Source organism: Oryzias latipes, chromosome 3 (assembly GCF_053564925.1).
Source record: "Oryzias latipes strain Hd-rR chromosome 3, Olatipes_Hd-rR_3.1".
NCBI classification, from domain to species: domain Eukaryota; kingdom Metazoa; phylum Chordata; class Actinopteri; order Beloniformes; family Adrianichthyidae; genus Oryzias; species Oryzias latipes.
This window is the reverse complement of record NC_136239.1, coordinates 12,054,450-12,081,896: the sequence shown is the minus strand read 5'-3', so window position 1 is coordinate 12,081,896 and position 27,447 is coordinate 12,054,450. Positions and strand designations below refer to the sequence as shown.

The following is a 27,447-nucleotide window of genomic DNA, read 5'->3' as shown; positions in this document are numbered from 1 at the left end:
AAATTCAAGCTTGTTCTGTTGCCACTTGGGTCCATCTACAGGACTAAGTGACCATTCTTATACCAATACTCATTTGATTCTTTGGCATGTAACATTTTACCAAGCTTTCAGCAAATTCCATTCAGCCTGTTCTGACACTATTCAGCTCCTTCAGAAAGCTGTTTTTGTTGTTATTTGGTTTTTCCCACACAGTAGACCATCACATATTTAGATTAGATCAAATAGAACTGTTTCAAATCCCTTAAAAACTTAGTACTAATGAAAGATCAAGAAAGTCATCACAAGATCCCATTTTCTACATTTCAGCAGACATTTGGTTCCTCTTACTAGTTTTTAACTTTTTTTTTTTCAAATTTATGAGTGGGTAACTTTAGAACCACGTATTCACGTAAAACACAATGTTTAACTTGATAATGCAAATAAATAAAACGTTTGTGAAACAAAAGATTTGCATGAAATAAGTCCATAGCTTTTGGCAGTTAGGCTATGGGCGGATGACGTCTCTCATGCTGGTTGGATAAGCCCGGACCATGGATGCTGATGGTGGTTTAGGGCCATTCCATGACAAAGCATTGGTCCAGGTGGAGAATGGGTCAGAGGAGGGCTAGCAAAGTTGTCAAGAACAGGGCTGGCCAACCCTGGTCCTCAAGAGCCTCAACTCTGCCTGTTTTCCAGCCCTCCCTGCACTGCTTGATGCTGACAACCTAAATCAGATGTGTTCAGTCAATCAGGATATGGAATTACTTGGGTCAGCTAATCAGTCTTTGGGAGAGACCCTTTGCACCATTGCCTAATAATATGTTGCAACAAGGTCTGGGTCTCCCTGTGCTGGTCCCTAGCCCGGATAAAATACAGGGTAGTGTCAGGAAGGACGTCCGGCGTAGAAATCTTTGACCAACCACCTGTCCAAGTCTGTGAAAGATGATTCGCTGTTGCGATCCCCGAAGGCATATACTGAAACGTATACAATTACAACAATAACTCACATTACAACTTTAAATTGTTCTACAGTTATTGTTCTGCCAAAAAGTATCTACATTTTGTAAATAACGTCAGAATTGAAGGTTTTTCTTTTTAAAGTCTTATTTAATAAGCAGATGAAAAGAATTGCTTAATCTTTAGTATCTTCATTTATAAAAGCACAGAATAAACAAAACTTGGACTTTCCTTTCTAACATCTGTCTCTAAATGAACTGGGAAATGCCATTACAGAGCCTGATGGATACAAAGCGCTATTCAGGGAGATAAAAGCAAGAGTCTGTCCACAGAGACCGTTATTTCAAATGGAGTCTTCATCTTCAGTAGCTTTTCATTTACAGACTCCTTCACATCTACACATTTGTCCTGATGTTTGTAATGTATTACTTATAGGGTATCTATAACTGGATTCCATCCAATTGCTGCAGGAACATAAAAATTTAAATGTACCGAACATGATTTTCTTCAAGGCCATGCGAGGATTATACCTCTCAGTAAGGGTAAAGATTTTCTTTGAGTGTGAAAGAGCCTCCCTTAGCTGTAAAGTTCCCACGAGCTCCATTCTTTCTATCTTCAAAAAGGCGATCATGGGAAAGCACAACTTTGAACAAAATCCTTCAAAACTTGTTGAAATCACATCTATTTTTTTCTACTTTGCACAACAAATTCTGTTCCTGAAGAGTCTGTATTTATACCTTCTGAACAAAAGTTAAGAAAAAGGAAATGATCAAGGCTTCCTTCTACTTGAAACACACAGTGTTAGAAAAATGTGTGTAGTTAATATCACACAAGTAATAGCGAGGTCTAATAATGATTAGATTTTTCCTTTTGAGCCCAGAAATTACAGGGTGATTTTTGTGACTTTAATGGCAAGTCATAAAGGATCACACCATATCGGAAGGGCAAAAAAAACCTAAATACATCCCAGTGGGCCACTTCTCTCAGAAAAATACGCCACATGTAATAATCACTGACCAAAACACACCACGGATAAGTGTGGATGAAAACAGCTTTTGCATGTGGGTTTGCATGTGCCCCTGTGGTTTTCAACATCTTGAGTCATTCTGTTTCCTTCTTAAAGTACTTTTTCCTCTAAGTCTCAATAACAAAAAAATAAGTAGGCACATGTCCCCCTAAGCTGAAATTGTTACAGTCCCCAAACAAGTAAAAACATTGTTTCTCAGAGGATCAATGATTGTCTTTTGAATAGGGGCGTAACAATTGATCGACTTCATCCCCAGAGGTGACATTTTGAATGCACAGAAATATCGTGACTAGGTCCTAAGGCCTACAACTGTGCCATACATCCCCGGAACGTCAGCTCATGTTGCAGCAGGATAATGCTCAGCACCCTGTGGCATTCAAAAAGCCCTACATACACCACAAGCAATAGCCTGATTAACCCTTGTGCTATCTTAGGCGCTTTAACATTGGGAGTTGGGTCATCTAGACCCACTAGACAGTGCTCTGAACCTTTTTTCTTCAATGATTTGTGATCTTCACTGGTGTCCATGGATTACATGAAATCTTTCCACCTTTATCCACCTTTGTCATGGTTGGGAGAACACGTCAAAGTAAGGGTGGGGTCATCTAAGATAGCACAAGGGTTAATCAGCATCTTGATATGGCTCACCTGTGAGGTGGGATGGATTATCTGTTACGGTTTCTGTTTCTTTGCCCTTGTGGTTTGTTTCCTTTTTGTTCTGTGATGTTTTCAGTTCACTTCCTGTTTTATTTTGTAGGGTTTCCTGTTTTGTTTTTATTGTGAGTTTTACTTTGGTTCCCCATCCTGCCTGATTGTGTTCACCTGTGTCTCCTTTGTCTGTGCTGGTCGATAGTTTGTAATTGTGCTGTTCCCTGGTTTTGAGCGTTTTCTGTATTTTCATGTTTCGAGTCTCTAGCCTGCTGTATGCAGTGGTTTTGGTTTGGTATCTTTAGTTTTGTTTATTAAAGCCCCCGTTCCCCTGCAACCTCCTGCCTCCTCTCCTCTCTGCGCCTGGGTACTTCCCTTCTCTCCCGTAACATTATCTCAGCTCCACATCACAGATTTAGACAGATTTATGAACAATATGTGAGAGAAATGGTTGTTGTGTGTTTGTAGAAAATGTTTCAGATCTTTGAGTTCATCTCATGTCAAATGGGAGCAACAACGAAAATGTTTGTGTTTTTATTCAGTACATGAGCCTACGATCCAACCAGATCAATCTGTTTCTAATGGAATTGACCTAAATATTGTAACATTTTTTCAAAATAAATAAAAAAGATTGTATAAATTTTGGAAAATACCATTTGGGTTGAGGTAAGGTAGGTTTATTTCAATGTCATTATCACAGCGGACAACTCACATGTGACGCCATCAAAAAATCATCAAACCATCATTCCAGTCCAATGTGTAGAAACACTTTGAATTTAGTAAAGACGTGACCATCCAGAATGTTCTAATAATGTTCAGTTTGTATTCTGATATAAAACTACATAAATTGAATCCTTAAAAAGAATTGTGACACCCCTACGTTTCATATATTATCTCATGGAGCAATCATTGGGATGCAAACAACGGAGCTCTCCAAATTTCAGCACCAGCTTTCTCTTCCAGACCCTATTTCTTGGATACAGCTTTCTTTTAATCCTTCAGGGCCCCGAGGCAGTAGCGGCAGCGCTGGCAGGTTGTAAGATTCTGAAAGAGATGGCACGCCTGGAATCTGAGGCAGAGTCTGCGCGCAGCATGAAGGAAGCCAAGTATGAGCAGTTTGCCCTTGGTGAGTGCTTTAACTGTCAGATGACAAAAGGTGGAGATGTGCTCAGAGCAAACACAGGTCAAGCACACCTCTGCAGACCTCCAGCCAACATGTCCTCGGATATGTATGGTCAAATCTCATTGGTCAAAAGTGCAATCTGCGTGTGCAAAAGATGCTTATGTGTGGACTGTTTTTATTGCACCAGATGTCTTCGGAGAGTGTTACTCCAACAGTGAAGACAGGGCTTATGCTTTGCTCGTGAGGAGAACTCACTGCTGGAGCAAATCTACGGTACTCAACTTGGCAACTGAGGCAGATGCCAAATCCTTCTTTGCCCACGATGGAGTTCAGGTAACATGTAGACGCTCTCGTTTACTATTCTGGCATACAGCCATCTTGCTCCTTTTAGTGATTGTATACACCAAGTAAAATCCACCAATAGATGCAGAATAGTTTTGATGCCTTCTGTGCAGAAAGAGACTGCCAGAATAAACACGTTCCCTGCCGATTTATTCCGTGAGAGATGTCCTTCATTGCAGTTTCCCCCGGATGTCCCTCCAGGAGATGTCCTTATTATTAGAAAGTCATCACTAAAAGAGACCTCGGCATTTTCTGTCAGCAGTAAAGAGTGAATTACATTGTATTATTCCAAGACGATGCCGTCTGGCTGAATTGTTATGGAGAGTAAACAGGACATCAGGTGTAGATTTATGTAAGGGGGCATCATCCAGCATGCAGCTGCAGGTCATCAAATAATTCACGTGTCACAGGAAGTGGTTTGCTGAAAGCGGGACACGTTGTTCTTTGTTGTAAGAACTCTCTGTGTGAGTGCCTTCTAAGAAGGTTCTATAGTGGCAAGACTGAAATATTCACACATCTATGGTGCCCCCTTGTGGAAAGCTTCCTTCACTTGTCAGTGAAACAATTGAAACTCCCCACCAGGCTCTCCTCACAAAGATCTGGTGGGGCGCCATGACGACAGATACAGCCATTTCCAAACTTGTGGTGTCCTTCTTCTGTCCTCCACTCATCTGGACCAACCTCATCAAGTTCAGGTGACAAATCTGCAGCAATCCTCCAGTCAAATGTCATCTGCTGTTTGTCTGTTGACACTTTCTAATGTGTCTTTTAGTGACGAGGAACTGGATAATCGCAGCAGCAACAAGCAGTTTGTGGAGCTGGACAGTTTGGACACAGAAAAGGCTTTAATGCTCACAGATGACGACGACCCCCTGTGAGTTTGCCATCAGCGCCCTCGCTCTCTCCACTACTCCTCTCGAAACGATGATTAAGGTGGAAAATTCCAGAAAGCCAAGAAGATTGTTGACACAGAAAATGATTACATTTAGTTTTCAGAGCAGATAGAACGGGACACAAATACTGAACCTAAACTGAGGCAAAACAATGATGAATTGGTGGTTTATGGCAGATTTAATACTCAGCTATGAACCATTTTTTTAATTTGGTTTATTGTGCCTCCAAAGAAAATTAATCTCAGTGTATTTGTGCTTCTAGTTTTAAAGAAAATGAAGATGAATTGAAGTAATTTGTAAAGAACAAAAAAATCTGAAATGAAAGTGATATTGATAATTGTAACCAATGAAACTAAATAAGAAGCAAGCTGAAAGTCAAAGGCTCTGTCCGTATTCCCTCCCTAAAAAAACATATAGTGCTCAGGATTTTAAAAAAAAATTTGTACACCATGCTCACTACTTTTTTTATTTTTTTTTATCAATGAGAAATATGACATCACAGTAAAAAACCTAATAAATATGAACATTTTACAAAGACATATTTATGAATCCACTCTGTTCAATTGACGTAAAATTGGATTCTTTCTAAAAAAAAAAAACTACATTGAAATCCGTGTTTTCCGCCATATTAGTTTAAACGCAATGCATTGTGGTCTATATTCGTCAATCTAGTGAGCATCGATGCACACTGGTTTTGCAAAGAGTTCTGAAAAGTTTCTAGGGCAGTGGATTTTTGGATTGTAGATTCAGGCAGCTCCACAAAATGGTGAATGCACTATATAATGCACTAAGTAGTGAGTAGTGAAGAAATCTAGAAATAATCTGGAAAGGCTGGAAATAATGTAGACAGGAGCAATGTTAAATGATGCAAATGGTGTTTTTAACATGTTCTTGTGTTATTTTTCTGCTGATGGAGGACAAATATAAAAAAGAATTTAGCTTAAAAATGTATTTCTGCGGATGTCTTTATCTAAATCATTGGAAAATCAAAAACAAAATCAAAAAGATCTTACTGGCTCTTACCTTTATGTTACTCCCGTTTACAAACTTCTAGACAAGGATGTAACATTTGTGATCTAGAATCTACAATGAGCATGGCCACCAGCTTCCTGCTCCGCTCCATTCTGATGCATCCACCTGCATACAAGTAGATCCATAAGCGTTTTGTTTTCCTCGTCTGGGCTGGAATCTGGATCTAAACTATAGGGCTGGATAGCTCTAATATTGCTCGGCACTTTTGTGGCACCGCTAATGTTAGGTTGGGGGTGTGATGGGCGGTAAGCTAGCAGGAAAGAGATGATGGGAATTGGCGGGGGGCTTAATTCATGCCACAACTCGGAGGCAAATTCCTAATGAACTCCTGCCGCTCTGCAGAAACAGTAACAGGTTTTTTGTTCAGGTAAAAAGAGCATCCTCATAATTAAGAAACCTCTGGGAACGCTTTAAAAATTGATCAGTAGACGATCAGAGTGGGACTTTTAAGTTAAGTAAAATAATAGCAAAGGCTAATTTTATTTACTCTCATCTCAAATAGGCTTGATTTCCAGCCCATTGTCTTCTGCTAATCTGGCTTAGATTCCCTTATTCCCTTTTTGTTGCGGTCTTCAGGTATAAAGTTAGAGTCCACTGACTGTTTAGAGGTGGTTAAATGAGCCAGATAGCTTACACTCAATTTGCTTTCACTAAGACATGAGGAAAAAAAAATGCCAGCTGCGTTCTCAGGTCTCACAGATGGTCCATAATGGTTCTATTCGCATGCCTCTTAAGGCCTTTAATTGGAAATGCATCTAAGTATCATCGGCACAGCAGGAAAATGTAATATTTGCAGCCTTCAATGGAGGTTTTGCTTTTATTAAACATGTGAAATACTAAACAAGTAAAAAGGCTTTTTTAGAAGTTAAGAATATAGAGGAAAAAACAGGTAAAATATGAGTAAACAGAAAAAGAAATAGTTTTTTAATGTTTCAGATAAGTTATTAGACAAGTCATTTGTTTTGCAGAGACTCTTCTCCTGGAGGTCAAGCATCCCAGAGCTGCGCCTCCGTGTGGTGGCGCTTCTTTCTCCGCCGCTGGCGCCGTTTCTGGAGCGCTCCTGTCACCGTGTTCCTCGGCAACGTCATCATGTATTTCGCGTTTCTCTTCCTCTTCACCTACGTCCTTCTTTTGGACTTCAAAGCGCCTCCCCAAGGTCCCGGAGTTCCAGAGATAATGCTTTACTTCTGGGTCTTCACCTTGGTGCTGGAAGAAATTCGGCAGGTGAGGACCTGAAGAGCTAAAATCCCCTTCGGACCCTATTAAGTCTATTCAAATGTGCGTTCTCACACCACTCTGAGGTCACACATTTTATCCTCCATTGTAATGGAGCAGACGCTTTAATGAATGTCTGGTTACTCCGGAGAACTCAGGCATATCTGAGCAAAAGATAAAGCGATTTGCAGGAGTGAGAACATTTTTTCTTAAGTTGTAAGGGTTCGTTAGCCCCTCTGGATTTGTGCTCCTCAGCGAGCCGGGTCAGATCGTCTATCGTGGTGATCCCGTGTCCCCTGGGCCCAGTAGCCTACATGCGCATATGGCCGACAGGCCATCAGTGTTGCTTTCTCTTTGGACTGTTTGTGTGTGCAGCTCAGTTTCTAAAATGGTCAGTGCCAAATGGATTCTGTAAAGAAGAAGCAGACCACTGCAGGTAGATTACAGCTACTTAACCTTCAAAGGACATGGATCCATCCATTTATCTATCTGTCCATTCATTTGTTGTTTTCCTTCTGTTCAATGTGAGTATTGTTCCAATTCACAACCACAAGATCCAGTTTAAAATACATGCAGATGGTCTCATATTTGATTAGTAGCATATACAGCTGCAACACAGCCCCAAACCAGTATCCCTCCATTGCTGTGCTTGAGAGCTGACTTGAAACGTTCATTGAAATTACTTTAAGCTCATTTAGCCCATGGTGTTCACACTCAACAAGCAGGGAGGGGCTTCTTCTTCTTCTGTTTTCTTTTTCTACTGTTTACTAGCCCATGTCTGCCACCTACAGTTGGTAGAGGCTTGGTGCAAAATGTCAAAGCGGCGTAAATCTTGTAAATCTGCTTCCCGTCATTTACCATCACAGCTCTACTCCAATATGTGAAAGACTTGGTGTCATTGAATTCCAGCCGGGTACAAACCCCAATTATTAATTTCTCCTCCATGATCAATTTTCAAATTGTTGGCACATCCGTGCGTCACTACCAAATCGAAGTCTGATTGGACAAAGTTTGATCTAGTTTAACTTCTAACGGATGTTGAATGGCTGCACGTTTTGTAAATAGATCCGCAGACCGTGACACGTGAACGCAGGAGCTTTAAACGCACATTAACGCGCTTACATAGACCTTTCAATAAAGCGCTCAGTTGAACGCAGGTTGCTGGGGGCGGGGTGAACATAACTTTAGACTTCTCTGTCCAATGATTACTGTTGCAAAATTACAGACACATTTCCAATCTATTTTTAAACATTTAAAATCTAGCTATTTTTTTTAGATAATTCTTACTACTTTAAGATAAGGTTTGTGCCATTTTGGTTGAAAAATCTGGGGTTTGTTTTGACTTCACAAAGATAATTGCTAATATTTTCTCAGTTTTAGCAAAACTGTAATGTTACTTTTTATTTTGTTTTTTTGTTGAAGGTATATTATCTTGAGCTGGATGGTGACACTCACGCCTCTGTGAGAAGTCCCTGGTTCAAATCCCAACTGGGGCTTTTCTGTCAGGAGTTTGCATGTTCTCTTTGTTCATATGTGGGGGTTTTTTCTGGCCACTGCAGCCTCCTCCCACAGTCCAAAAATCTGTTTCATAGGTTAATTGTTGGCTCTAAATTCCTCCGAGGTGTGCGTGTGTGACTCCACACCAGACTGGTGACCTGTTCAAGGTGTACCCTGCCTTCACCCAACAGTAGCTGGGTTGGCTCCAGCAGCACCATGACCCCTGTGTTTGTGGGTTTTATGAGCTGGAACCCCAATTCATGTAAATGTAAACAAATAAATACTCTGGTCAAATCCAAATTCTTCCCCTACCCCTCCAGCTTCTCCCTATTGCTTCAATTGTGGGGGCAGTTGGAGGGATAGGGGTGTCCGAAATAGTTTTTTGAGGGGGAAGCCCTTGTGGCCCAGTACTCTCTATCCCTTCACTATGAGGGAAATCTGCTTCACGTTTTAGAAAAGCTTTTCTTCACATAGGTGCGCTCTAAAGCACAGGAGTTAACATGTAAATGTAAGTAATGACTTTTTGTTTTAGCATGACGTTTTAAAGTTATAAATCTGATGTTATGTATTTTCAAAGCAGTCACGCTCTCATGCAGTGTTTTTCAACCTTTTTTTAACCTTGACAATAATCCTGCGGCACACCAGCATCCAAAAATGAAAAAAAAAGAGGAAACTCATAGTCTGTATTGATGTACAGTCCCTCTGCAATCTCACGTGCATTTCTGTGATAATTGTAGCAGAAAAAGCTGGAAGCTGCAGCTGTTTTTTCTAAAAGATGTAATAAAAGTTAAGTTAGAAAATTTAAAAACTGTTTGAAGTGTGTTCGTTGTGTTTTCAAGACGTTTAACAAGAAAGACTCATTGTGCGCTAAGACACTGTCACTTTAACCCAATGCATCATGGGAGATGTAGTGTGAAAACTGCTGCAAAAGGGCAGACCGACTCGCTTCTCTGAGCTTCATTGTTTTGTCCACTGTTTCCACGGTCTGACACCGGATTCTGTGGAAAGCTACACCGCTAAAGACGAGCTTTAGCTGGTATTTTTGTTGGAACTGAGAGACTTTATGAGCTAAGTCAGAACAAGGAAGGGAAGACTTTAACCACTTCTGATCGGTCAGACTGATGACGTATGATTCAGCCTCCAAGAATGATTGGTGGAGACAGTTAAAGGGGCGGGACTTTTCCGCAAACAGCTAAAGCTGTGGCTAAATCGCTGTACCGTCATTCTTATCAAAATGTCTTTAATAGAATCAAATAAACACAAAGAAAAAAGTATTTTATGATCTTTCTATTCCTAACTACTCAGTGTTTTATCAGGGCCTGTTTGGATGAACACAGAGCTAATATCCTGGAGATGAAAAATGTTTTTAGATCAGTTAATGAGGACAATCACCAACTGAAAAACACTGCTCTAATGTGAATGACTGACAAGTATTGATGATGTCATCAAGTGCGAGTGACGTCCACATTTCCATAACTCTCTGTTTCTGAGGGCTGAATGTAGGGTTAGGGTGAAGCCGTAGAGGTGGGGGGAAAATTTTGATTCAGCCTTGAAACCAATTAAACTGTAGGCCCAGAATCTATAATCTATGAACGTTTAATTTTTTGAATGGAATTATGGAAGTAAATACACTTTTTCATGATATTCTAATTTTTTGGAAAGTTTCTGTGTGTCTCTGAAGGTGTGTTTGAAAGTGACATGACAGCAAAGTACTTTGTTAGATTCTTGATAGTTTGATCAACTTTTTTTCTTGATACAGAGCTTCTTCACTGATGAGGAAATGAACATCATAAAGAAGTTCAAGCTCTATGTGGAGGACAACTGGAACAAGTGTGACATGGTGGCCATCTTACTTTTTGTGGTTGGAGTTTCTTGCAGGTAAAATAATGTCTGATGGTAATCATTAACATGACTTATTCAAATAATGTAAAGACTCTGTGGAAAATCTGAGTTTATGTGATGGGGGAAAACTAATGACTTAGCCACACCTGTACAGATGCGGCAGGTTTTTGGGTTGTCTGGGCCCATGGAGGATTATAAAGAGGTGTGTCTTGCAGTTCCCTTGAGGTTCGTGCTGCCACCTCAAGAGATGCCATGTAAATGGAAAGTAAGATTGTTGTTCGTGAGGTAAATCCAGAAAGTCCTTACGTTCCACCGACCAGTTTGTGTTAATGGTCCTAGAACCAAACGTAGGTTTTGGGGAGACCGTGCGTTTGCTGTGTTGGCCCCTCAGCTATGGAATCAGTTGCCAACGGCAATTAGAGATGTCACGCTCTTGGAGAATTTAAAAAAAGAATTGTTTCTCCATTTTAGTGCTTTAGCATCTCCCTAGTCCTGTTAAGTTGGTTTTAACCCTTGTGCTATTAGGCACTCTTGATGACAAAGGTGGATAAAAGTGGAAAGATTTCATGTAATCCATAGACACCAGTGAAGATCACAAATCATTGAAGAAAAAAGGTTCATCTTACTGTCTAGTGGGTCTAGATGACCCAACTCCCAATGTTAAAGTGCCTAGGATAGCACAGGGGATAAGTGTTCACTACAATCTGTCATCTACAGCATGCCTGAAGAAAAAAAAAATGAAAATTTTGCTGTAAAGGCTGATTGGCACTGGTCAGTCTGTGTTTCGTCTCTGTTAACACAGAAAAATAAAATGTTTATTGATCAATCAGAATGTTTACATCGCCTCGGTCATGTCTGCGTTCCACGTTCGTCCCTCCGCACCACAACGCAAGCTTTACGCAGGAGTTTTATTTCCAGTTCATCGACAGATCAATTTTGTGGCAAAAAAGCCAGTTAAACAGGAAACAGGTCGGGATTTCAAAATAAAAACTTCTGGTGTACTTTCAAAATAAAACTTTAAAAGGCTTAATTTTTATCTTTTATCTTAATTTTTATCTTAACTGACGTGAAGACCACAGATAATACCACTAAGGACAGCAAAAGTTTATTTGTGGAGGTTCAAAATGACATAACACATGACACAAACATGTATTTCACAAGAAAGGAGAGGGCATGGGGTTTGATCGTTTAGGGGTTGGATGAGTGAAGAGAGCAGGACGAGCTACAGGACAAACCACTGCTCCTGGAGCTAGGGGGGATGGACCAGAAGCAATGGAGTCAATGTAAATTGTGAGGGCCCTTGGGCAAGACCCTTGACGCTACTGCCTACCAGCATGTATGTGCATTAATGATCCCGGTGATGGCCAGAGGGACCGTAGGCGCGAACTGGCAGCCACGCCTCTACCATCACCAAGTATGACTGAAGACTGAATGAATAATGGACACATTGTAAGCGCCTTGAGCGTCTGGAAAAGCGCAGATAAATCCAATCCATTATTATTATTAAATTAACTGACAGTCATGAGACAGACTTCTCACGCGGCGCAATGGAGACACACAGCAGATGGACTAGTGTAAATTCGGGGTAAGGCTCAGCGACTGGTCTACAACCTCAAATTTCGGGTGGGCCCTCTGTGTGCTCTGTACAGGGTTGTCTATTTTTTTTGCCCGCGGACAGCCCAGATCCACCTGTAAGGGCAGTTGTGACTAAGGCATAAGGAATTATGAGGGTGGTGTCTCAAAAAGAGAAGAAGTGATAGACACAATGAAGCCACAAAAAAGATTTGCTCTTTTGAATCCTCCAGAATGGCAGCTGGCACCTATGAGGCGGGAAGGACCGTTCTGGCTATAGATTTCATGGTATTCACCCTACGTCTGATCCACATCTTCGCCATTCATAAGCAGCTGGGACCCAAGATCATCATTGTGGAGAGAATGGTGGTTAAAACGGAAAACTTTGTCTCTAAAAATATTGATTCTATTTCACTATCCAATGACCAGTCATTAAAATGGATCTCTTGTGTAGATGAAGGACGTTTTCTTCTTCCTCTTCTTCCTGAGTGTGTGGCTCATCGCTTACGGAGTGGCCACCCAGGCGCTTCTCCACCCCAACGATCCCAGGATTGACTGGGTGTTTCGCAGAGCTTTGTACCGTCCCTATCTGCACATATTTGGTCAAATACCCTTGGAGGAAATAGATGGTAATTTACAGCTTGAGGAGCTTCCTTTGCATTTTGTAATTTTTCACTCACAAATAACCTTCTTTTGGCCTGAATGTATTTACGTCTTCTCCACTTATATAATCTCTTGTGAATTGGACCACAGCTGCCCGAATGCCTAAAATTAACTGCACCGATGACTCAAATGAAATAGTCATGGGACTGCTGCCGCCGTGCCCTAATATCTATGCAAACTGGCTGGTTATTCTGCTGCTGGTCATCTTCCTACTTGTCACCAACGTCCTACTTCTCAACCTCCTTATCGCCATGTTCAGGTCAGTCAGGGCTGCTGATCTGGGAAGCCGTACCAAAGTCAAATGAACTGAAATAATGTATTTGGTTCTAAACATTTGTTTTTCCAGCTACACCTTTCAGGTAGTTCAGGGCAACACCGATATCTTCTGGAAGTTTCAGAGATACAACTTGATCGTAGAGTACTACAGCCGTCCAGCTTTGGCGCCACCCTTCATCATCATTAGCCACCTGTCCCAGCTCTTCCTCAGCCTCCTCAAACGGCCTGAACCCAAGCAAGAACATCTTGGTAGGGCTTTTAACTAAGGTTGGTTTATTTTGCAACGTTTTTATTGTTTCCTTTATTTTCTTGACGTCTTTTCAGAGAGAGAGATGCCAGCAGGACTAGACCAGAGGCTAATAACATGGGAGACGGTGCAAAAAGAGAACTACCTCGCTAAACTGGAGCGCCAGCACTGGGAGAGCAGCGAAGAGAGGCTCAAGAGTACTTCGTCAAAGTAAACCTTTCCGTTGTTCCACACATACAAAAAAGAAAATCTCCTGTTGGATTTTCTTCATATGGAGTGTTTTGTAACCAGTGATGCTAAGCTGACACCAGGCATGTGACCCGTGTTGAAGAACACACTAAGAATTCACAAATTCTTAAACACATTTTCAGCATACGGTGTTCACATTGGACAAGCAGAGAGGGGCTTATTCTTCTTTGCCTTTTCTATTGCTTACTGGCACATATCTGCCACCTACAGTTGGAGGAGGCTTGGTGGGAAATGTCGAAGTGGTGCAAAATCTGGTGGATCTCGCTCCAGGCTTTTTCTACCAAATAGTCCCTGATTAGTCGATCTGGTTTCACTTTCAATGTGCGTTCAATACGTTTTTCACATAGAGCATAAAACCAGTCTTAATAAATACGTGTAGCTATGTGAGAATGCAAGAGTTTTGAGCGCGGACGTCACATTTACGTAGACCTTTCTTTGGAAGTGGTCGCTTAAATGAGCGTTCCTGTGAATGTAGCTTAAAACATGCCATGTAACAGTTTGTAAGTCATTTGTTAGAAGGTAAAGACTTTAAGATTGAGGATGAAGTTAATCGAGTTTTAACTGCAATCAAGGGTCCAGAGTTTGCTGAAGATTATTGGTGGATATAAAGACCAAGAGAAGCGACTGGGATCCATGGAAGCTCAAGTAAACCACATTTTTAAATTTCTGCTCAGAGGTCTGAAAACTTCCAGGAGGAACTCTAGGTTATTTGTGCCCCTCCCCCCCCAGGTTAGATACTGTGGTGAGGTCCTGTCTTGGATGGCTGAGTGCTTCGCTCAGAGCACGCTCAAATGCGGCAAAGATGCTCCAAAAGCTCCAAGTGAGTCGGACCAATGAAACATCAACTCAGTCTATGTTTCCAAGGCATTTATTGAAATCGTAATACTAATACTGCATTAACATTTCAGTGTCTCTGACAAGTGGCAAAGCGGAGAGTGATGCAGAGGCTCCTCAAGGTCATCTAAAGAAAGAAGCCAAAAAGGAAGAGGAGGCGGCCACAAAGGAAGGAGAATCAAAACCAGTCAACTTGGGATACGGCGCCAACAAGAAATTTCCTTACATCGATGAATAACGCCAGAATCAAACATACAAATGAGAACATTTCCCAACCCCAGTTTCTCCACTTGCCCAGGCTTTAACCCTCCCCTGTCATTTAACCTTTTTTTTTTTTTTGCCCCAGCACATAAGAGGAACCACGCTCTGCTCACCTGAGGAAATGCGATTATCTGTACACCACCAGTAAGCATGCCCGTTCAATCAAATCCAGAAATGTCCATTCCGTCAGAGTCCAGGTCATATTTACTGAGTACTTAAATTATTTTTCTATTAGACACTGGTTTGTCTTTGTTAAACGTACAGACATGTTTCAGTGGAATACCTTCCGCCTTCATCAGGGTCGTCATCAGGTGGTAGTGTGTGACGTCTTTAAAAACCGATAAATCTGAACTTTATTGAACCAGGTCATATTTTCACTGAACTGACTTATTCCTGAGGTAACACTGGACAGTAGGCTGCCTAATTGTAAGATATCGGATAAAGCTGCAGACAGAGAAACTAAAGTGGCCGAAGACCGGATTCTAAAAGTGGAACTATGGTATAAATGTGAGAAATTGAAGTCTAAGAGCATATGAATGCTTTCAATCTTTAACACATTTGTAAAAGAAAGTGCCAAGATATTATATTCAAAAGGAAGGATTGTTTGCCGAATCGCATCACTGTGAATCATTATTTTGAAAGATGTAAATAGAAACCGAAATAGAAGCAGATAAACAATCATAGCAAAAAAAAAATTCTGGGAAAAACCCAAAAAAAAAAAAACTTGTAAAGGTCACATTAGCCAGGAAATTTGGTGAAACACTTCAGTGTGAGAAAACAAAACACTACCATAAAGCATAAATAGTTTACTAAGTTTTGATGACAACTTTCCATAAGGAATGCTTTTTTATGTGTTGTTTCCAAGCAATAAACTCTGCCAAAAACCGGTGTTTAACTTTTACTTTATGAAAGTATAAAACAATATGAATTTCTTAAAACCATTGTCCTCATCTTCAGTATATACCATGCTTCAGCATATTTACATGGACTTATTATTTACTGGAGTGGGAGTTGGAGGGTATCTAACACATCACCTTAACTAATACAGTCTAGTTGTATTTATCTTTGTATAAATCTAGGGATTTTTAGGGAGCATACCAGCATCAATTTAAATTGTTTGGACTACGTATCACACTATCGAGTTGTGAACCTCCAGATCCTAAATGGCATTGCTACTTTTCAAAAGAAAACTCCTAAAGACCAGGTTTTAGACGTTGCTATCCCTTCTAGCTAGAACACCTTCTCTCCCCGGCCAAGATGACTAAACTTACTAAACTGGCAGTGCTGCTCATCTCTAAAGCCTTAGTCACGTGAATGTGTCCAGAGGGTCGACTCACACGGGTCCTGCAGGTTTTCAGGCCCAAGGAGGGTCATAGAGAGGAGCAGCTGGATCTTAAAGGGAGCACAGGTGTGTCTTGTTTGTGGCTTGTTTATGGCATAATCATGACAACGATGTCACGGCAACGAAATGTACAATTGTTGTGCGAGAGTTAACTCATTCAGTATTTGTAGGGACAATTTAAGTTTTCCGCACCTATGACTTGCGCATGATGCGCTTACGCCACCCTCTAGTCGTTAGGGCCGTGTCACACAGCCAATACGTATATTTTGCTCATATTGCACAGATGAAAGTTGGTCAACGTTGATTAATATACGTAGAAAAAGTGAGAAAAATTGTGGTCTTTACGTGAAATCTTCACATGTATGAACCACGTTAAAACCACAGAAGTATGAATAAACCACGCAAAGAACACGTAAACAACGTGAACTGCGCGTGATCATTGCCATGTTTATATGAAAGTCTTTACTGATTCGTACATCAATTACATAATTTAAACGTGAAAAAGTCATACTTTGGTGGTAAATGTGTGAAAAGTCTGTTACACATGTGGAAAGCCACAAAATTGCCAATGCACCTCACAAAAATCACGAACAGTTGCATAAGACTTTCGTAATAATTGCACATAAACTATGTTGAATACACATAAACTGCGTAATTCTCAACTGACTACAAGTGTTGAACTGCTCAAAACCAAATTCATGTATAGACCCGTCGGCCAAAACCCTCCACGGACATTCGACGTTGGGACTGGGGTCATCTGGACCCCACTAGACAGTGCGCTGAACCTTTTTTCTTCAATGATTTGTGATCTTCACTGGTTTCAATGGATTACATGAAATCCTCTCCACCTTCATCCACCTTTGTCATGGTAGGGATAACACGTCAATGTAAGGGTGGGGTCATCTGTACCCCACAAGCTAGCACAAGGGTTAGTAAGGTGCCCGTACTGGCTCTTTACTGACCACGCACAGGGTGTGCAGAGGATGCCACACAGACAACTCTGTTAGAATTGAGGAAATTGGACAACCAGACAGACTAGCAGCACTAATAGATCCTTCCGCCGTGCACAAGTTTAAGGAGGCTACAAGGCTACAACTTACAGCAATGTGTATCAACATTTTTTACTCTACAGCTTCACAGAGCGATCTACGATTTGATAATACGGGATTGTCCATTCGCCTGTATCTACCCATATGGGTAGTTGTGACCAAGGCATAAGGTGAGAGCTGCGCATAGGCCTTCCATTATTGCTCATTAAGTACACGCAGGAGAGTACCAATCATTGATACTTCCCTAAAAGTAGATAGAATGCAATGAACAGGACTTGGTTTGTCTTTTATAATAAAAGAGGTTTTCACCTCTTCTCTGAGAGGCTCTCAGTTTTGAAATACTGGTGGTATGACTTTCTGGTTTATATGCTGCTAGGAAATAGCTTTTCAAGGCACGACCCCTCATAAATGCCATCTTCCGAGAACTATGTAAACCAACTCCCATACCACTGTATTTCATAACTGAGGCTTTTGGAGAAGAGGTGATAAGTCCTCTATAATAAAAGATAAACCAACTTCAGTTGACTGCTTTTTCCCGAATAAGAATCTACACAGACACATCCAATCGAACATCTGGATTCTAGAAGGAATGCACACTGACGGTAGTCAGCGGAGCATTGATGTAAGCAATGTTGGATGTTAAAACACCCAAAGCAACATGGCACCAGCAGCAAACACGGGTCCTGAAGGATTCTGGAGCCCAAGTTTGCGGCAACATGTCAGCAAACAGCAATTATTCCGTGAATTACGGACAGATTTAGTTTTCTATGCAGTCATTTTAAATGAGTAACAGTTAAAAACAAAGGCACGGCAACTAACACCTCTGATAACAGAGTGAAGAACTGAATTAAACTGTGTCTAGGAATCTTAACAATTATGTGGAAAAATCTCATTCCACCAGAATAAATCAAGTTAAAAAAACTGAACAAATATACTTAAAGCTGCGTTCACACCAAACACATCAGGGGAATCCAGTTTCAATGTTAAGTCAATGTACAGACGCAGTCAGAGGTCCTGCGGTGTGGTGTGAGCGTCGGGCCTAGCGGTCTGGCAGCAGGGCGTTTAGGGCGTCACAATGCTGCACGTCCTAAATTAAAGTACTGAAACTTTGTTGTTGAATTTCCGTTAGTGTAAACCAATCAGGAACTCCGCTTTGGCCCGTGGCATGTTGATGGCGTGATTAGTGGGTGGAATGCAAATCCAATATCTTAGTCCAAAACTTACCTCACGACAATAATAAAAAGATCCTCTAATTTTATTCTTATTTTTTTTTGCTTCCTTCCTCCGACTACTGCGGACAGCACGTCGTCAAACTGGGTCACAGAGACAGAAGTACCGCTGAAAGCGCCGTCATTCGCATGCAGCGTCTGCAGTAGATGGTGAACCTCACCGTTCTGAGAGTCTCTGAATGATCTCATGAACCCAGACATGGAGACGTGATTACTGACACTTTTTCGAAACATCATCCGTGTCTTCCATGCACTGTAAATGAGATACAGTCAGTGCCTCCATGTAGCGATGAAGCTAAGAACATTTCTAACTCCTCCCACATGCAGCGGGAGCGTCAAGTCTGTGAACACATTTTTGGACAAGGGTTGAGCAGCGAAGTTGACCAGCGAATCGTGTTCGATGTGAACGCAGCATTAGACTGATATACAGCTTTGGCAAAAGTGCAAGGCTTTGGATCTCTCAATATTACAGATTCTTGGCAATGTAAAGGGTACCAGGGGGCAATGTCTGTGTTTCTCAGATATTCCAATGGCGATTGGTTTAGCGGTTGGTTTTGAAGCTTGGGGACGAGGCACAATCTCCTTCTCCTCCGTTAAGTTGAACTCTGGTAAACCAAGTTGTGCAAAAAAAGTCTATGGCATCTTTCATTTTTTGATATTTGGCTTCCAAATCAACAAACTTCATTGAAGAGGTTTGAAGACTTGAAAAAATTGAAACTGTTGTTCGAGCAACACTAAGCAAAGAAGCTAAAATTCTTGCCCAGTTCTGACAATAATTCAAAGGAAAACAAGGATAATGTTCTAGGTTGAAATAGAAAACAAATAAATAATGGAAATGCAGTTTCTGAAAATGAATGGATTCTAAACCTAAAAAGGACCAGTGCAGCATTTGAAACTTGCACTGTAACAAGGCAGAAATAAGTTTGACCTCAGTCCCTTGAAAGTGATGCTTCGGGCCCTCTGGGCTGGACAGCAGGTCCCTCACGGTTAAACCCACTGTCAAAACGGGGCGTCACCTCACAACGAATAAGAAGCGTGTCATCCTTGACATAAGCTCTCTGACTCAGAAGGGAGCGGTGCATGAAGGTGACGTAGCCAAATCCTTTGGGATTACGCTGATTGATGGGCTTTTGGAAGGCCTGAAGGTCTGGCTTGGTCTCCATGACCTCCATGTGGTGCTGACCCTCGGGTCCTTGGTCTAGTATGGCGAGCCGGATGGTCCCTTGGAATGGCCAGGTCAGTTGGCTGTCAAAAACGCCTTGCATGGTGTGGACAAAAAGGGAGATGAAGTTGGAGCAGCGGGGGGCGGTGGGGGTCTGCAGATGTAAACGGAGACACAGCTTGTAGCCCGGGCGGCCCGTGTAGAAGCCGGGGCTGTGCTCCACAACAGGAATGCCAGCTTCCTGGCTTCGCAAGTGAGTGGAGAAGGCTTTGAGCCGCCAGATGAAGATCCCGTGGTACTGCTGGGCCTCCAGCTCCTTCACCGTTTCTTCTAACACCGACACCCTCCGTCTGAGCTCGGCCAGCTGCCCTGCCTGGGAAAAAAACGAGCATAGAACAGTTGCAATAAAACAGAAAGTCTTGTTTTGTTTTGTCCGAATATGAACTTGAAAAACTGGTACATCATTTCACACACAAGTTTATGATTGGATTTTCTATCCTTATGCCTTAAGACCCACTCCAATGAAAATTGGGTTTTTGGTGTTTTTAAGATGTTTTGGCATTTTACTAATGATGGAAAACGTATAAACAGATAATTACTGTATTTTCTGCACTATCAGCCTTAATTTTTTCCAAAAACGCCTCATATTTGGAATTCTTCTGGTTGTGTTTGCTGATGTTGAAGCGATCTTCAGAGGAACACAGCGCTCTGTCAAGATGTCGCTAGGTTTTTTTCTAGTTGCAAGCAAGGTTGGAGGTTATTGTAAAAAATGCTAACCGGCTAACGTGTCAGACTGAGTTTTTTTACGTGTTACTAATAAGGTTGGGAGTTAGCGTAGTCACGGTAACATTTGTTTTAGTCTGTTTTTACAGGTTACAAACAAGATTGGGAGTTTCACAATGTTAATATACTGACGTAAACGACGCTTTCAACGCGGCTAACACTTAGCGTGTTACAAACAATTTCTAGCATTACTGTGAACGTGGATAATAAAGTCTGACTGACTAACGGACTAATTTCTAACTGGCATAATTCGCCTTTTATATGACATAGGCATATGTCTGAATTCCCTCCCTAATCCCTAACTACTAAAAAGTTTTATGGTGCGGGACTATGTAGTGCCCTAGATTTTAAAAGCATTTCCGACACCATGTTCACTACTTTTTTATCTATTTATTTTAAACAGTGAATATGACGTCACCGAATAGACAAGTGAAAATGGAAACGATATGAGCGTATTTATGAATCCACTGTGTTCTGCTGGTGAAACAAACTCCAATATTGCTTGCCATTTTGGTTGCACTGATAATGATATGTTGGGGGTAGTGTTGCCAGATAGTGCCATGGTTTTCCAGCCCAAAGTCATCCAATAACCGCCACCACACACAAAATACTGCCCAAAAAGTTAACTAGGGATGAAGTAGCAGTAATTAATCATTCTTTTTTTATTCCTTCCCATTTTGATTCAAAGTAAAAAAACATTTTTAAAGACATAACATCCACAATTTTACTGTAAGAGCAAAACATAAAATAGTGGACTCCCATTGAGCTTCACTAACGTGTAAGTAAGTAAGTAATCTTTATTTATATAGCACTTTTCACAGAGAGCGACTCACAAAGTGCTTCACAAAGTAAAAACAATATAAAATCAGTAGCAATACCCATTAAACGCACACAGGCATAGAAATAAACAAACAGGCAAAAGTGAACACAAGTAAAAGTCAGCTAAAATCTCTCCTAAATAAAAAAGTCTTAACTTGAGCTTTAAAACACTTGACTGAGTCAATCTGGCGCAGAGACAGGCGGAGGTCGTTCCAAAGTCGGGGAGCGACGGCCTGAAAGGCGAGGTCTCCTCTTGTTTTAAAATGAGTTTTTGGAACACATAGAAGATTTTTTTCAGTGGACCTCAAAGAACGTGCAGGAGTGTAGGGAGTTAAAAGGTCAGAAATATAGATCGGGGTTTGTCCGTGCAGGGCTCTAAAAACTAAAATCAGAATCTTAAAATCTATTCTAAATTTAACAGGAAGCCAATGTAGAGATAAAAGCAGAGGGGTGGCATGAGTGCGCTTGTTGGTTCCAGTTAAAAGCCTTGCAGCAGAGTTCTGTACCAGTTGGAGACGTTTAAGAGACTTTTTGTTAAAACAAGTAAAAAGAGAATTACAATAGTCTAAACAAGAGGAGTTAAAAGCATGGATGATCAGCTCAAGGTCAGACCTGGTCAACATTGGCTTCAGTTTAGCCACATTCCTCAGGTGGTAAAAACAGTTTTTGACCAAGCGCTTCGAATGAGAGTCTAGAGACATAGCTTTGTCAAACCAGACACCAAGATTCCTGAGACTGGGCTGGACAGAAGAGCTCAGAGAACCAGGGTGTCTTTTGATGGAGGGAATTTTGTCATCAGGAGCAAAAATTATTGTCTCTGTCTTGTTTGGGTTCAGGAGTAAATGGTTGTCATTTAACCAAACTCTTATGCTGGCCAAGCAGTCTAGGAGATTTGATAGATTTGTGTAATTATTTTTACCAAAGGAGCAATAAAGTTGAACGACAACAGGAGAACATTCAGAAAAAAAGAGGTAAAGGTAAAAAACATTTTGGTAACTTATCATCTACATTTTTCCTTTTTGTGAATTTAAGTGAAGTCAATTATAGGCAAAAGTCCTTGTGAAACATGTTAAAGAGCGGCTGGATTGGAGTCCAATTTTTTTAAGCAGCCCATTAAGAAAAACCTCCAAACGACTCCGAAACCGTTTGCTGTTTTCCTGGTTTTGAGCAATGCCAAATATCCTCTAAATAAACAAAACGAAGAAATGATTGATAGTTTCTTTATCAGAAAAGTTCTGCTGTTTTCTCACTTCATGTCTTTTCAGAGCAGCTTGACGTGAAATCTGAATTAACATTAGAAAAACATGAAATATGTTAAATATTAAATGGAACGTGAGGACATGTCATAGAAAATGTCAATGTATTGAAAAATAATAAAGCTGTACATCATCGGCATACATAGAGTAAACTAAACGCAGAAATTCAACCCAGTTCACAGGATTGCAAGATCAGCTGTGAAGCTGCGCTCCGTGTGCTGCTTCCCCTCAGTCTGTGCTGTAACTGAACAAGAAATACACAAATTTTAGGGAAAAAGAAGTAAATGACGCATTTAAATTGCATTTATAGAACAGATTTAATACTGCCCAATTGGGCGGGAAAATCTGGCACCGTTGGTTGGGGGGTGTGAGGAGCTGTAACAGAGAGCTCTCAGCAAAGGGGAAGGGAAAGGGGCGGGGTTGCTCCACGCAAACTAGGAGGTGACTTTCCAATAAACTCCTGCTGATTAGCAGAAACAATGTCTTAGAAAACGACAGTTTAAAAATAAATAATTTGGGGCTAAAATCAGCAAAAGTCAAATCACTGGGAACGATTTCACACTAGATCACTGGGAACGATTTCACACTAGATCACTGGGAACGATTTCACACTAGATCACTGGGAACGGTTTGACACTAGATCACTGGGAACGGTTTCACACTAGATCACTGGGAACGGTTTGACACTAGATCACTGGGAACGGTTTGACACTAGATCACTGGGAACGATTTCACACTAGATCACTGGGAACGGTTTCACACTAGATCACTGGGAACGATTTCACACTAGATCACTGGGAACGGTTTCACACTAGATCACTGGAAACGGTTTCACACTAGATCACTGGGAACGATTTCACACTAGATCACTGGGAACGGTTTCACACTAGATCACTGGAAACGGTTTCACACTAGATCACTGGGAACGATTTCACACTAGATCACTGGGAACGGTTTCACACTAGATCACTGGGAACGATTTCACACTAGATCACTGGGAACGGTTTCAATCTAGATCACTGGGAACGGTTTCACACTAGATCACTGGGAACGATTTCACACTAGATCACTGGGAACGGTTTCACACTAGATCACTGGGAACGGTTTCACACTAGATCACTGGGAACGATTTCACACTAGATCACTGGGAACGGTTTCACACTAGATCACTGGGAACGGTTTCACACTAGATCACGGGGAACGGTTTCACACTAGATCACTGGGAACGGTTTCACACTAGATCACTGGGAACGGTTTCACACTAGATCACTGGGAACGATTTCACACTAGATCACTGGGAACGGTTTCACACTAGATCACTGGGAACGATTTCACACTAGATCACTGGGAACGGTTTCACACTAGATCACTGGGAACGGTTTCACACTAGATCACTGGGAACGGTTTCACACTAGATCAGTGTTTTTCAACCTTTTTTGAGCCACGGCACACTTTAACCCTGACAAAAATCCCACGGCACACCAGCATCCCAAAAAAAAAAAAAGCAGAAATTCGTGGTCTGTATTGATCGACAGACACCCCCCCCCCCCCCCGCGCGCGCAATCTCACGTGGATTTTTGTGATAATTGTGGCAGAAAAAGCAGGAAGTTGCGGCTGTTTTTTTCTAAGAGATGAACCACCAGCTAAAGACGAGCTCTAGCTGGTATTTTTGTCAGAACTGAGCGACTTTATCAGCAGAATTGAGAACAAGGAAGTGAAGACTTTAACCACTTCTGATTGGTCAGACTGATGACATGTGATTAAGCCTTCAAGAATGATTGGTGGAGACAGTTAAAGGGGCGGGACTTTTCCTTACACAGTTATAGCTGCAGCTAAATCGCGGTACCGTGATTCTTATCAAAATGTCTTTAATAGAATTAAATAAACACAAAGAAAAAGTAATTTTAAGATCTTTTATATTCCTAACTACTCAGTGTTTTATCAGGGCCTGTTTGGATGAACAAAGAGCTGATTTCCAGGAGATGGAAAATGTTTTTAGATCAGTGAATGAGGGCAATTTTCCACGGCACACTTGACCATCTCCCACGGCACACTAGTGTGCCACGGCACACTGGTTGAAAAACACTGCACTAGATCACTGGGAACGATTTCACACTAGATCACTGGGAACGATTTCACACTAGATCAATGGGAACGATTTCACACTAGATCACTGGGAACGGTTTGACACTAGATCACTGGGAACGGTTTGACACTAGATCACTGGGAACGGTTTGACACTAGATCACTGGGAACGGTTTGACACTAGATCAATGGGAACGGTTTCACACTAGATCACTGGGAACGGTTTCACACTAGATCACTGGGAACGGTTTGACACTAGATCACTGGGAACGGTTTGACACTAGATCACTGGGAACGGTTTCACACTAGATCACTGGGAACGGTTTGACACTAGATCACTGGGAACGGTTTGACTCTAGATCACTGGGAACGGTTTGACACTAGATCACTGGGAACGGTTTGACACTAGATCACTGGGAACGGTTTGACACTAGATCAATGGGAACGGTTTCACACTAGATCACTGGGAACGGTTTGACACTAGATCACTGGGAACGGTTTGACACTAGATCACTGGGAACGATTTGACACTAGATCACTGGGAACGGTTTGACACTAGATCACTGGGAACGGTTTGACACTAGATCAATGGGAACGGTTTCACACTAGATCACTGGGAACGGTTTGACACTAGATCACTGGGAACGGTTTGACACTAGATCACTGGGAACGGTTTGACACTAGATCACTGGGAACGGTTTGACACTAGATCACTGGGAACGGTTTGACTCTAGATCACTGGGAACAGTTTGACACTAGATCACTGGGAACGGTTTGACACTAGATCACTGGGAACGGTTTGACACTAGATCACTGGGAACGGTTTGACACTAGATCACTGGGAACGGTTTGACACTAGATCACTGGGAACGGTTTGACACTAGATCACTGGGAACGGTTTGACTCTAGATCACTGGGAACGGTTTCACACTAGATCACTGGGAACGGTTTCACACTAGATCACTGGGAACGGTTTCACACTAGATCACTGGGAACGGTTTGACACTAGATCACTGGGAACGGTTTCACACTAGATCAGGGGTCTGCAACCTGAAGAAGGATTAAATGATTTATTATTATGGCTCCTTTCTTCCTGCACTGTGGCTCTTTGGCTTTGAAGACAAATCTTAAATTAGTGCATTTTTTGTAGTTTTAGTTTTTTTTGTTAAATTTATTAGGTTTTGTTGTGGATTATTAGAATATGCTTAAAACACATAGTATGCTCTGCAGCACAACACCATAGTTGTTTTCCAGGGGAAAGCACTTAAAGTATAGAATTGCATTATATTTACTTAGATTTTTTACTCAAATTGTAATTTTAACTTAATGTTGTCATTCTTATATTTAATAGTAAAAGGAGAATAAGGATGAAAGTGCACCAAAGTTATGATCTTTGACTTTCCTGCATTTTTAATTCAAGTAAATCTGCTGCAGCAGGAGGATCTTATTCAACACAGGATGTATTTTATTTTGAAAAGAGCTTGTAAATGTTGCTGTTAAGAGTCAAATAAAATAGGTATATATCCGAAAAATATAACATTGATATACTATTGTAAATATCCCAAAGATACATTTTTAATGGCCACAAAAAACAGGAATTAAGTATATTTTTCTAAACAATAACGTGTGAGTTTGTGGCTCTAGCTGGTCCATAAGAAACGGACCTAAATGGCTCTTTTAAGGTTGCAGGTCCCTGCATTAGATCAAAAGAAGATCATAAAAACAATAGACTGTGGCCGCATGTTGTAGCTGTACGTGAGAACGACTGATTTTTCAGTTTCAGTTTCCTGAAATACCGGCGAGCACAGAGAGGAGAGCTAACTCCCAGCTCTCCTCATTTTTACAATCCTGCCTCCAATCAGCTCAGATTTCAGGAAGACAAGATCATTCAGAAGCTCCCAGGACTCTGCATGCACATTTCTGCTGAGGACAAGATGAGTAAGCAGCCAGTGATCCTGTGTTTAAAAAGGAGCTTACGGAGTTGGTGGGGCTGAGGTTTTTCTGAGGGGAAAAAAAAAAGCGGAGATTAGCATGTCTGGTCTCCTATGGGGCCTAATATTGGAGGGGCCAGCTCATTTTCAAACCTGGTAGCAAATTTTAAACCAGGAAAGACTCCCAACGTATTAAAACAGCATTAATTATGAACTAAGGGTAGAAATATTTAACTGCAGGACATGTGCTGGCAGCACAGCCTGCACTGCTATGACTGCACATCTCAATTCATCTCATTATACTTGTTCATTAAGAGTTTGCACAAGGAGACGTTGCAGAAATGACCGTTTGTGAAACACTTACTTGTGTGTCTTTTAGAATGATGAGCTCCCGCAGCTGATGATCCTGCTTCACCAGCCGGGCATCCATCTCTCGGATTCTCTGCATCTCCTCGCTCGGCTGACAGGAAGCAGAGCTGTTACTGCAGCTCAAGGCCCCGGGGGCCACACTGCAGTTGGACGCCGGCGCTGCGGCTCCCTGATCCCTACAGGACACAGGGCCTCCCTGCAGGTGCAGGGGTTTGGGCGCAGTGCCGTTGAGGGCCAGGCCGCGCAGGAACTCAGCCATGTAGCGCATGTGCATCTGCGTGAACTCCTGCATGTGCTGAGCCAGGTTGTGGCGCTGCATCTGCCAGGGAACAGCATTATGGGGTTTTGAGCAAACTCTCATCCATGCTCCAAAAATAAGACTCTTGCGACAAATTCCAACCTACCCTTTCCTTACATCCAAATATGCTAAAGGTGCAAGCAATCGGTGCTTTTGGGCAATCAGTATCACAATGAGATTCCATCTGGAAGAGACAAAGCCAACAAACAGCAGAGTTATTTCATTCTAGAGAAGGTTACATGTTGATCGAACAAAAGAGAAGTCCTTTAAAGGAAGTCAACTCAGGCCTTAGTCACAACTGCCCTTATGGGTGGATATGTGCTCTCTGTGGGCAAAAAGTGGGCAGGAATGTGAAGGTTGTAGATCCCTCTGCATAAATGTTCACGCGGGTTTTTTCTAGGGCCATACTGTAGACCAGACAGCTCGGACCTTTTTCAGGCCAAGGACCGGTTTAATGTCATAATATT

At 41.6% G+C, this 27,447-nt stretch overlaps 2 protein-coding genes across 6 annotated transcripts in view; one reads left to right on the top strand and one right to left on the bottom strand.

Moving 5' to 3' along the window:
• Positions 1-15,541, top strand: part of trpm5 (transient receptor potential cation channel, subfamily M, member 5) — a 33,474-nt gene extending 17,933 nt beyond the window's left edge. The window contains exons 13-26 of one of the 2 annotated variants that reach the window (XM_078945021.1): positions 3,614-3,737; positions 3,922-4,067; positions 4,659-4,771; positions 4,849-4,950; positions 6,970-7,225; positions 10,473-10,591; positions 12,361-12,493; positions 12,582-12,756; positions 12,881-13,049; positions 13,137-13,315; positions 13,391-13,523; positions 14,135-14,207; positions 14,292-14,382; positions 14,471-15,541. In XM_078945021.1, the coding sequence (XP_078801147.1) occupies positions 3,614-3,737; positions 3,922-4,067; positions 4,659-4,771; positions 4,849-4,950; positions 6,970-7,225; positions 10,473-10,591; positions 12,361-12,493; positions 12,582-12,756; positions 12,881-13,049; positions 13,137-13,315; positions 13,391-13,523; positions 14,135-14,207; positions 14,292-14,382; positions 14,471-14,634 (1,977 nt within the window). In that variant the 3' untranslated portion in view covers positions 14,635-15,541. Of the gene's footprint in view, positions 1-3,613; positions 3,738-3,921; positions 4,068-4,658; positions 4,772-4,848; positions 4,951-6,969; positions 7,226-10,472; positions 10,592-12,360; positions 12,494-12,581; positions 12,757-12,880; positions 13,050-13,136; positions 13,316-13,390; positions 13,524-14,134; positions 14,383-14,470 lie in introns of both variants that reach the window. The other variant, XM_078945022.1, reaches the window with a different exon arrangement.
• traf6 (TNF receptor-associated factor 6) overlaps positions 14,415-27,447 on the bottom strand; it is an 18,364-nt gene continuing 5,331 nt past the window's right edge. For all 4 annotated transcript variants that reach the window (XM_020711923.3, XM_078945024.1, XM_004066849.5 and 1 more), the window contains exons 6-8: positions 27,087-27,164; positions 26,678-27,001; positions 14,415-19,812 (exon numbers count right to left, since the gene is read on the bottom strand). In XM_020711923.3, coding sequence (XP_020567582.1) covers positions 19,207-19,812; positions 26,678-27,001; positions 27,087-27,164 — 1,008 coding nt within the window. In that variant the 3' untranslated portion in view covers positions 14,415-19,206. The remainder of the gene's footprint in view (positions 19,813-26,677; positions 27,002-27,086; positions 27,165-27,447) is intronic.